Source organism: Cololabis saira, chromosome 12 (genome assembly GCF_033807715.1).
Source record: "Cololabis saira isolate AMF1-May2022 chromosome 12, fColSai1.1, whole genome shotgun sequence".
Lineage (NCBI taxonomy): Eukaryota > Metazoa > Chordata > Actinopteri > Beloniformes > Belonidae > Cololabis > Cololabis saira.
The window spans coordinates 32,752,222-32,764,573 of record NC_084598.1 but is presented as its reverse complement, the minus strand read 5'-3'; the positions used below and the strand labels follow the sequence as shown (position 1 = coordinate 32,764,573).

At 40.2% G+C, this 12,352-nt stretch overlaps 1 protein-coding gene across 4 annotated transcripts in view; it reads right to left on the bottom strand.

Moving 5' to 3' along the window:
- Positions 1-9,087: 9,087 nt before the first annotated feature.
- The window catches only part of mib2 (MIB E3 ubiquitin protein ligase 2), a 50,753-nt gene continuing 47,488 nt past the window's right edge, over positions 9,088-12,352 (bottom strand). For all 4 annotated transcript variants that reach the window (XM_061736653.1, XM_061736651.1, XM_061736652.1 and 1 more), the window contains one exon: positions 9,088-11,892. In XM_061736653.1, coding sequence (XP_061592637.1) covers positions 11,651-11,892 — 242 coding nt within the window. In that variant the 3' untranslated portion in view covers positions 9,088-11,650. The remainder of the gene's footprint in view (positions 11,893-12,352) is intronic.

The window sequence follows — 12,352 nt, the reverse complement described above, 5'->3', positions numbered from 1 at the left end:
ACCCGCGGCTCCAGAGCCGCATGCAGCTCTTTAGCGCCGCCCTAGTGGCTCCTGGAGCCTTTTCAAAAATGTTTGACCTTTTTTTTCATTTTTTTCTTTTTTTTCTCTTTTTTTCTTCCTTTTGTCTTTTCTTTTTAATCTCGAAATTTCGACTTTTTTCCTCGACATTTTGACATTTTTCTCGAAATTGTACTTTCAACATTAATCTCGACATTTTGACTTTTTTCTCGACATTTTGACATTTTTCTCGAAATTTGGACTTTTTTCTCAACATTTCGACTTTTTTCTCGACATTTCACCTTTTTTCTCGAAATTTGGACTTTTTTCTCAACATTTCGACTTTTTTCTCGACATTTTGCCTTTCGCCATTTGCCTTCATTCTAAGGCTTTTACAAGACTTTTCATTTTTTGTGGCTCCAGACATATTTGTTTTTTGTGTTTTTGGTCCAATATGGCTCTTTCAACATTTTGGGTTTGCGACCCCTGGTCTAGGCCTACAGTAGCGTAACTAAGGGCTTTTTCATGGTTACCTGAGCCATCCCTTACTATAAGATTTCAAAAAAGGAAGGTTTTAAGCCTTAATATTAAGGTAGAGATGGTTCCCGAGGAGAGTAACCTTATAACTGAAGGTTGTACCTCCCAAATCTACTTAACAGATGTTGACACCTCTAGAAAAAGGAGATGTTTTGAGAGTTTGCTGGACTGGAGTATTTAGGTGTCTGTTAACACGATGTCATGAGGGAAAAAAACCTTAATGCATAAACAAATGGTCAAAAACCTCAATGAATTGAAGCTACGCTGCAGAGAACGTGCAAGAATTCCTCCTTGACAACAGGTTTTTGATCCATGGGGGTACTTAGTGTTGCCCAAATGCTTTTTTTCTCAATTTTTTTATATTAGAAGAAAAAAAAGTCCAGTAATGAATTTATGTGTTTCATGTTCTTCTGAGGTTGTATGTGCCTGATAGTGAGGCCGACTGCGTTCAGATTTTGATTGTTTTTTTCCACAGAAAGCGTGGTAGGCCTACTAGAAGAAGACGTACTGTATGCACATGAACTATAACAGTGTGCAACATCTGCTTCAGCCTGTCCATTACCATAAACCTGGCAAACACATTGCAGCACTTTGAACCAGAACCAATGGTCCGAAGCTGCTTCTGTTCAAATCTGACTGACAAGTCAGATTTTTGACAGTTGTTTAACTAATCTTCACAAACGCTCTGAGGTGTTGACGTTATATAACAGGTAAGACAGATGAACTCACAGCTGACAGTTTTATGTATCCATCTATATATATCTATATACAGTACTCGAGTTGTAAAAAAAAAATCAGGGGGGGATGGTGGATTTTATCAAATGGGGACAGATCATTTGTGCTGATTACAAATAATATAATATATTACAAATAATAGCACTGACCAAAACACCTGCAGAAATACTGCAGGAATGACATAGCAGCAGTTAAATGCAGCCTTCTGTAAGCTTTAAATATCCACTGGGCTTACATCAAATACATCAAAACACAAAAATAAAAAACTGTTTTCTGAACTTATCAATATGACTCTGTCCTTCACAGGATAAGTAAAATGGATCACTGCAAAAACTCAAAATCTTAACAAGAATATTTGTCTTATTTCTAGTTAAAATTTCTCATTTTAGTAAAAAAAAATCTCATTACACTTAAAACAAGACTCATCGCTGGAAAGAACAATTTTCACCTGTTTCAAGTAGATTTTCACTTAAAATAAGTGGAAAAATCTGCCAGTGGAACAAGATTGTATTGCTTGTAATGAGAAGATAAATCTTGTCCCATTGGCAGATTTTTCCCACTTATTTCAAGTGAAAATGTACTTGAAACAGGTGAAAATTGTCAAATAAGTTATTTTTTCTGGTGTTATTTTTCTGGTGATGACTCTAAATGTTGAAATAGCAGTAAAACCACATTCATTGATGAAATGACATAAGGGATGGAAAGGGGGGAGGGCAGTTTTACACAGGGGATGATTTTGACCGCTTTTATTTCAGGGGGGATGCCATCCCCCCTCAACTCAAGTACTGTCTATATATACCGCCTTGATTTGTCTTGATCATTGCTCCAGAATCCGCTTCATGTGAGTTTCACAGCCTGTTGAAGGCTGCTGGACCAGAGGAGGCTTCTGCCTCCTGCAGGCGTCGGGTCCTCTGTTTGAGCAGCTTTCATCTCAGATCATTTCCAGACCATCCCAAGTTGACTAACTAGTACTCTGGTCAGTCAACTTGGAAGGCTCTGGAAAGATTTGATCAGGGCAGATGTAAACTTTATCAGCATGAGCTCACCCAGCCAAACTTCAAGTGACTGAACTCAGGTGGGCGGGTTCCAGCCATCTTCTTGCTTGCTCAGCCTATTTGGAACATGACCCTGCAAAGAACTCTTCATTAAACCTTCATTAAGGTGTCATCAAATGGGAGTATTTTTTTGCCATATGTTCCATCATGTGCCATCATGCTGTGGGTTTGCTTCCTCTGTCTTTGGTGCCAGAGGTCCTAAATCTATCAAAGTAAAGATGAAATCACTCTGTTTATGTTTGAGTTGAGGCTCTTTCAGCACACATCTAACAGCACGAACGAGCGGTTAAAAGGGGAAAGATAAGACTTTTTATTGTAATTAGCAGCAGTAATTAATAAACAATGGATCCTGCAAACTCTTAAGAGCTTAACAACCTGCAACGGCAGTGGAAAAGCTGCAGAGCCGGTTGAAGGAAGCTCTTAGATGAACGCCGTGCACAGAAATGAAAGCTTCATCATTGTTGCTTTTCCTCAGTAACTAATGTTAAATACAACTGCTGAATATTCAAACTTAAACATTGTGATCAGGACCTTCTTATCTCCAGCAATCAGTATCAACTTTATCAGATTTGCTTTCACCTCTCCTTTTTAATTTTGAAAGTTGAAAAGAGAGATCCAAGAGGTTTGAAACGAGCGACTCATTTGTGCCGGTTGTTATGAAGGTGTTGTAGAGGACGAAAGTAAAAAGGCTGGGTTGTTGGGAGGATGCTCTCCTGAGGTGCATGTCAGTTCTGTGATCCAGCGCGCCCCCTGCAGGATTACCTGGGAACTGGGCAAGGATAACCTTCTTCCCCTTTAAAAAAGCAGTGAAAACATAGACATGTGGGGTTATAGTTATGAAATTCAGCCCTGTAAATGAGATTCACCTACCTGAATGAACGGAGCTCTAAATTGTCTGTGAACTGTGACAGAACTGGGGTTGTTGGTTTGTCCACCACAGGTTACACAACAGGAAATCTCTCATTACTCAGGTTTACTTTGCACCACCAGATGGAGCTGCGAGCCTTTCCAGTCCACACAAGCTGGAGAGAGGTCTGGCTGCTGCAACAAAGTTAGTCATTAAAGCTTATAGGGAGGAGGGCTTCCTGAGCAGCTCAGAGATCTAAACCTCAAGTGCTCTAACTACTCATGGGCCTGATTTACTAAAGTTTTGCGTGCGTAAAAATGTGTGCAAACTTGACATCACCCGCAAACCAATGTGCAAGCTGATCTACTAACAGCGTGCAAAGAGGACTGCACCTCTCAAATGAGCAAAATAGCACACGCTGTTCATTTAGTACCTTTGCCCTTATGAATAATCAATATGGGGCGTACGCGGCAGAAAGCGCTAAATACTGGGAGGGGAAAATGCAAATATGTTAATTTACCACACGCAATGAGATTTACCAAGCCTGAAAGTTTTTGCGGGGATTGTGATAGCATCTGTATTTAATACGTTCGAAGGTGCTAATCTGCCCAGCATTACGCAGGGATGCTTGTTGGTGCCTGATTTGAGGACTGGGGTGGGGATTCTCCACATGCAAAAGGAGAAATATTTTATTTGAATGTTAAATCGAGTATTATTCAGCAAAAGGTTGCCACAGGAGGCACATTCATTTTTTTATTTGTGATAATAAATAAATCACGTGTTTTCATGGAGAAAAAAGTGTTTCTTATTGTGCGCCTATACTTGTTATGCAGTTGTCATACCCCGGTGTTGTGCCGTATTCAGCACCCCTGCCGTGAAAAGCACCCCCTCGTCTGACAAAAATGATATTCTCATTCCGTGTCACGTTCTGTTTAGCGTCCAGTTTTGTGTTAATGAATCATGTTTAAATGCGCTCATGGATTCCACAATAGTCATACTTTCCCACAATCACAGTCACAGATAACAAAAATCGGGTAAATGGTTATTGATGTCATTAATTAATAGCCTGCTTACTGTGTTGTCTTCCATAATATTTGTAAATATATATAATATAAACTCCTAAGTATGTGTTTGTGTGAGTGTGTATATATAAATATATTGAAGTGTCAGTGCGTTGTTTTTTTTCTTGGTCTACTTATCATTGAATATACGAGGGGGTGCTTTTCACGCCAGGGGTGCTGAATACGGCACAACAATTTGCCTCGTCCACTAATATCTCTAACTTCAACTCGTCAAATTTCATTTTGCGCTCGCAAACCGTAAGACACGCAACACTTCATTTAAATACTGCGGTTTGCACCTGTTATCAATTGCGCACGCAATCTTAGTTGATCACCCGCAAAACACACAACAACAGCACGTGCAAACTTTTTCAGTGCACACGCAATTTAGTACTCTTTATTTAGGATAGTGTTTGCTCTTCATCCCAGACAAGTGGAGAGGGTTGTGTCAGGAAGGTCATTGGACGTGAAAACTGTCCCAAATAAATATGATTTGCTGTGGACGAAGGAAAAGCTGTAAAAAGCATTTTTATGGTTGCTATGCACTCATTTCCTAATTTAAAATATTTATTAACACTACTTAATGAGCTTTTAAAGGCCCCATTTTGATGTTTTTGCTTTGAATTTGGCTTTAAGTTGAATATTTATCCTCACAAAACCACATTGTGGTTGAAATCTTTTAGTATATTTGAAGGCAGATATACATTTTCTCATAAATACATAAATTCACAACAAAAAAAGGAATAAATAAAATATCTCAAGCATCAAACAAAACTGTCTGTCTAAATTTAATGTAATCCACCACTAAATGCCGGTGCAGCTTTTATATAAAGCTTGAAATAAACTAGATATTTGCACATCGTGGCTTCACGGTCAGTCAAAGCGTTGCAGTTTGTCATCAGCAAGGTGGTCAGAGAGGACGTCACTGCTGAAGTGCTGAGTCATCGGCCATGGCCGCCTGAGCTGTAAGACAATTAGGATTTAGGAGGCGGCAGTGTTTACCTGGAGACGCTGCTCAGACAAGGAGCTGCTCGGAGACGGCGACCAGGAAACAAATGTTCAGATGTATTACATGAAAAACTGGAAGCAGAACAGGTTTTGTGGAAACAGGAAGAAGATGAGACTATGAGAGTAAAAGGACTTGCTCAACAGGAATCATGTGCTCAGTTTAATTACCTGAATTAAGAAAATCGTTAATGCTGTCATTTGGTAGATGTGCATGAAATAAAACCACGATCTGTTTCTTGTTAGCTGGACCCACACAGAAGTGCTAGTGGAACAGTTTCAGCAGCTGCTTGCGGCAGAAAATGTGAGTGACCTTTAACAAACCTCTGCTAGCTGAATGGTGATTTTAGTGTTGGTTGTTCAGAGAGGGATGGATGTATGGAGGTTCTGAAGCAGGAAAAACACAGCAATTAAAAACAAACAAAACAGGAAACATGGATAAATGTTGATATGACAATATTAAAACAGATGCTGCCAAAAAAACGAAAAAGAAAGAAAGAAAATAAGTGGAACAGGGTAAGTCATTTTAAAGCGTTTCTAACACTTTTTGTCACATTCAGTGAATGTCATCTCACCATCTAGTTGACACCCACCCCCTGAGCCCACCGTGAAATTAGAAAATAAATGACTGGTCTGGAGCCCTGGAGACAACATGTCCCCAGACTGGTGACGGTGACACCGTCAGGTTTCTTTCGCTGCATCTTCATGAGGCCTTGGGGGCTAATGGCATTGTAAGAAGTATTGAAAGATTCAGTTATAACAAACGTGACTTTGCTGACAGATAAAAACTCTGCACGGCCACATTTGAGGAAATAACTTTTCTTTCTTGTGATAGAAAATACCAATATACAGGACTGTCTCAGAAAATTAGAATATTGTGATTTTCTGTAATGCAATTAAAAGAACTAAAATGTAATACATTCTGGATTCATTACAAATCAACTGAAATATTGCAAGCCTTTTATTATTTTAATATTGCTGATTATGGCTTACACCTTAAGATTAAGATTCCCAGAATATTCTAATTTTTTGAGATAGGATATTTGAGTTTTCTTAAGCTGTAAGCCATGATCAGCAATATTAAAATAATAAAAGGCTTGCAATATTTCAGTTGATTTGTAATGAATCCAGAATGTATGACATTTTTGTTTTTGTAATTGCATTACAGAAAATCACAATATTCTAATTTTCTGAGACAGTCCTGTAATTTATCAGGGAAAATAGGTTGCCATTTGTGAGCAGCAGCACGGTTTCATGACGAGAAGCACAAGGAGGACGAGGAGGAGCACAACTCCACATGATGTGTGAGAATACTGATGAGTTTAAAGTTAAAACATTTTGCAAAAGAAGATAACACATTCATAAAAATCACCTTGTAATAAGAGTGATGCTCTGTACAGTTACCCTGACTTCGTATCTTCAGCTTAGCCATGGAGTTCTGACGGATACGAGGAAGTTCGGGGGTTGAATTATGTTTCAGAGAAAGTGTGTGACAGAATGCCAAGGAATGAGCTGTGGAAGTCTGTGGCACAACAGGATGTTGGATTGGTGCAGGACATGTCTGAGAACAGCACGAGCGTGAGGCGTGCAGGAGTTTCAGGGGGAGGTGGGACTCCACAAGGATCAGCCCCGGGCCCCTTCTCGTTTGCCATGCTGATGGACAGGTTGGCAGATGTTACGCGGAAGTTTCCGCGGGCTATAATGTTTGCAGATGACATTGTGGTCTGCGGTGAGAATAGGAAGCAGGCGGAAGACCTGGAGAGGTGACGACGTTTATACTAGAGAAGAAGGAAGGAACCAGGGGGAAGATCAAACATGGCGGAAGCAACGACGAGGAAGGTGCAGGAGTTCAAATACTAAGCAGCGAGGGTGGGGTGGTTGGGTCAGTGCCTGGAGTCACCTGGGACAGAAGAGTCGTCGCAAAATAAAGAGAAACGTATGAGACTGAATGAGACCAGCTCTTGTTGAAAGCAGAGCTGGAAGTGTCCGAGTTGGAGATGTACTGATTTTCTTTGGGAGTAACAACCAGAGGTGGGTAGTAACGAGTTACATTTACTCCGTTACATTTACTTGAATACGTTTTGGGAAATTTTGTACTTTTAGGAGTAGTTTTGAATCACTATACTTTTTACTTTTACTTGAGTAGATTTGTGAAGGAGAAACTGTTACTCTTACTCCGCTACATTAGGCCACGTTGAGCTGTTACTTTTCTTTTATCCCTTTTATCCACGTACGCCTCAATCTCATGACATCACTGAGTGATTCTTTGGGAAAAATGTTTGTTTTTGCATGTTTTGTCACATATACACAGACTCAAACACACACAGAGTTTCTATGAGTTCATGGGCTTGTTCTAGTTCTGCCTGGTTAAAAAAGAAAAGTACAAAGGCTTGAAATTTTGTGCTACTTGTGGTTAATTTATTTTTTTATTCTGTTATTATTTTATCATTTATTAAAGTACTTGAATTTACTTTAAGATTAATTTAATTTAATTTAATTAAGCTATTTTTTATTTTTTATTTATTCTATTGATTTAATTTGCCTGAAGATGATTATTTTGTACTTCAGACGTTACTCAACAGTTACTCAGTACTTGAGTAGTTTTTTCCACCAAGTACTTTTTTACTTTTACTCAAGTAATTATTTGGATGACTACTTTTTTACTTCTACTTGAGTCATTTTATTCTGAAGTAACAGTACAATTTTTGGCTACTCTACCCACCTCTGGTAACAACAATGGAAAGGATTCAGGATCAAGATACGAGATGTTGGAGACTATGTGGAGAATATGAAGCCAGCCATTTTCATATATTTTGGGAATGCCCCTCTATTATACCTTACTGGCAGGATTTACAGAAATGCATGAAGAAAATCTTGAAAGCTCCATTTACTTGTATGAATATGTACTTGGGAAAAGGGAACCAAGAAATAACAAATTCGGGGGACAAATATATACCTAGAACGATGTAAGTGGCGAGTAACAAAGCCATCACCAGGAAGTGGCTGAAAACAGAGTAACTTAAAAGGGAAGATTGGATAGATGTGATGCAGAACATTTACATGATGGAAAAGTTGACTTTCTCGCTTAGAATTGGACAAATTTAAGAATTTCTGGAAACACTGGGTTGAATTCATGACACCATTGCCAGCAGACTTTATCTAAATAGTAATATAGTTTAAAGATTGCCTTGGTTCTTGCTGCAAAATTGTAATTGTTCATTGAAAAAAAAAGTTAATTAAAGTAATTAAAGATATGTAAAAAAAAAAAAAAAAAGAGATTGAAACAGGACTAATGTCTGAGAAAGTGGGAAAGATGGATAAGGTACAGGGTGTTTGTTGGATCATCATTCAGTTACTGTAATGCCCACTGTCTGTTTATCTATTCTCTCATATTCTCTTGTGTAAAGAGATTTGAGTGACAGCAAAGTTTGAATTTGGTATTCTGTTTAATTTATTTACTTTTTTTTTCTTCTTTCTTTTGGTTCCTTACTAATGGCCTTTGTATTGCTTAGGGAAATTCAGATTCATTAGGTTATGTAACAATTGTGGGACAGTGGGTGAAATGAGAGAAATTGTGATATTTCTGTGAATGTATGGACCTTTGTGAAATCTTAATAAAAAGAGAATTAAAAAAAAAAAAGGAAAGGATTCAGGGCGAGGGTTAGACGTCTTGGAGATAAAGTAAAAGGCGCTAAACGGAGACGCTTCAGACACATAAAGAAGAGCGTTAGTGAATACAGAAGGATGCTGAAGATGGAGCTGGCAGGTAGAAGGAAAAACCAGAGAGGAGGTTTCTGGTGGTGAAAGACGGGATTCGGTCGGTCGATTCGACGGAGGAAGACACAACAACTTCTTAGAAAACAGTTCCATGTTTATTGCAAAATATTTTTGTACAGAATACAACTGAAAAAACATCAACGTAGGAGGAAGGGACAGTAAGGCCGACATGAACACTCCAAGAGCTCCACTGTACAAACACCAACAGTAACATTTGCTGCCTTAATGTGGCCGATATATTTTTGTCATTTATTTATGTTTTTCTTTTTTAATTCTTTTTACATAAACCTTTGCCTGCTCTCACTGCTAACCCCTCAATGGAGAATAAAAATAATCAAAAACAACTAAAACAGCTTCCCCAGTCGTCTAAAACATTATTGCCTCTGTAAACCCCTCAACTTAGGACAGCAATGGACAACTCTTAAACGCTGAAACCTCTGTAAGAAACGTGTCCAGTGACTGGTAATGTCTCATAAAATATAAATATATATTATATATAAGTTTATAGTTGTAAAAAGCTCCAAACCATATGGGACTGACGATACTTTGTGAAGACTGCTGAAGCCGGAGGGACACGAGTTCACCAGAGGTCGGTGTGCTGAGATCATGATTCGGATCCTGGACCAAACGGAAAAGGTAAAGTCTGTGTTTTGTTGACATCGTCCTCGCTGGAGCTCCGAGGGGTTTAGGATAGTACGTCTACGTAGATTCGGGCGTGCATGCCGATGCACATTTTCATGCAGTTTGGCACTGGTGTAGAAATTCTTCCCTCGAGGTTAAACCTCACGGTGAATCTTGGTTCAACTAGCTCCTTCTTTTTACTTTTTTTTCTTTTTTTTTTTTTTAAACACATAAAAAGGCAGAGCGAGACAGGATACATTTCACCCCTCCCTCCTCCCCCCGTCCCCCAACATTCAAATGTACATCTTTAACATTGGCTCTCCCAAAACCTGGGATCTAGTGAAGCCAGAAAATAATAATTAAAATAACAACAATAATAATAATTAACACTCCTGCCTCTGGAGATGTAATATCGAAAATCAAAATAAATTAAGATCTAAAATAGATTTTTTTATTTTATTCATTTTTTTCAATATGCAAAAGCCCTTCAAGGAAACACACCAACACGCTGGAGGTGGCGATGGAGAACTGATGACACAACACAACATTGTCATGTTTTTGCTCGTCTGATTAAATATCTTACAATACGTCTGGAGGAAAAAAAAAAGAAAAAGAAAAAAAGAAGAGGATTCTCTTTAGTAACAGTTACAAACGAGCAGAGCAACACAGATCTCTTACCAACAGAAGGAAAGCTGAATGTGCGGAGGAAGCCGTGTTGCTGCTCTGGTAGTCGATCAAAGACATTGATGGATTTCCGTTAAAAGGTTCAACCAGAAACGCCGATACAGATTTGGATCTAAGGGTTTTATTGTAAGTCAGCCTTGGCATGCAAACGCCATCTCTGTCTCATGTTGTTGACACATTTCGGAGGTGAATTGTCAGTTTTGTTGCAGAATCTCCTCCGTAAACATTCAAACGTATTACTGGTTATTACTATTCTTTCATCTCAGAGACCCCCCCCCCCCCACTAATATCGGATTTACTCTCCTGTGACGGTGTGACGGCACGCCTGCGCGGGAGCTCTTTAGCATTTATGGATATCCCAAGTGCTTTTTAATGATTTCATACCCTGAGAAGAGGCCATAGGCTTGGGGTGAACTTCAGTAGAAACAGAAATATTTTCACCAAGCAAACACGAAGTGAAACCAGAGAACCACTAAAACCACCTTTCACGCATAAATAAAAGTCTGCACTCACAAGTACACAGAAAAACCACAGATATGTGACCACAAAGAAATAAAACATCCACAAACCAGCCGTGACAACAGTCAGTCGTTTTCAGCTTTCCGATATGCATATTCCCATGCATATATAGTGTTTCGTTTCCCCTTGCATACGAACAAGTGATCGGGGAGTATATAGACGGCGTTTAGTTATACAAACTCTTTTTGGAGACTAACACTGATTAATAAGAGACCAACACAAATGAGAGCGAAAGTAATTCACAGGCTGAGGAGCAAGACAACAAGAACGGATCTCTGTGCAGCCTTGTAAACACATAAGGCCATTAAGCCACAGAGGATGATGGGTAACAGACATCCACTTAAAGCAGCAAAGATCAGACGGATTACGAGAAGCTGAGGCCAGCTGGAGTCGGGAACAGAAGCAGTCAGGGAGCGTTTTCCCTCCCGTCTCACCAACCGAGGTCCAGCGAGGCAGCGCCTCACGCCTTTAACTCACCTGAGTCCTTTCAGGTTCGGCTAAGAGTCACTTTCCCCCCTGGAAATATGATGAAAGTGATCAGCGTCTTCTCCTCCGCACCGCTCGAGAGGGAAACCGACCGACATGTAACAAAGTTCTGACAAATGTAACCCAGCTTTCCCACAAAAAGCATCCAGCGGGCCGAGTGGATGTCTGATCAACGTGGGGGTTGCAGGATCTTGTGATGGGCAGATGTGGGGTCATCTAAAGCCCCAGCTGCCCCCCCCCTCCCCAGCGCCTCCCAGCCCCGCCTGGCCGGAGCCCTCCCCTCACGTCCTCCTTGGGTCATCCAGAAGCCGAGAGGACGGCCGGGCTCAGACGAACAGCTGGATGCGCTCGCGGATGGTCTGCCGGCAGATGGGGCAGGTTTTCAGCGCGGCGCTGCAGTCGATACAGGAGGCGTGGCCGCACTGGAACACCAGCTTGATGTGGTTGTCGATGCAGATGGGGCAGGTGATGCGCTCCTCCATCTGCCGGTAGCGAGACTGCAGCTGCTCCAGCAGGTTGTGCTGCTCCGAGTTCTCCGTGCCGGGGCTGCATTCGACCTCGGTCTGGTCTGTGGAGGGAAAAACCGTCCGCAAGAGACGAATTTAGTCAAGTTGAGAGAAGCTCATGCAAGCTACGCAGTCTAGTGCAAGATGAGACTGTTTCACTGTTTCTGCTTCAGAAGAAAACATATCCTAAGCTCTGGATTTCTAACAGTTTCACTGGTGTACAGTAATCCCTCGTTTTTCGGGGGTTATGTTCCAAAAAGAACCCGTGACTGGTAGGGCTGTGCGATTAATCGATTTTAAATCTAAATCGGATTTATTAATCAAGACGATAAAAAAAGGAAAATCGGAAAATCGATTTTCCTTTTTTGCAACTGGCTGCATTACAGACAGAGCTCGTCTAGTCATCTTTGTTTGGTCAAGAAAATTGTAAATGTTGTCACTTTACTAAACTCAAGGAGGATTTACAGTATCTTTCAATTGCACTTAATTCCCAATAGGGAAATTTGTTTGCTATTTTTCTTT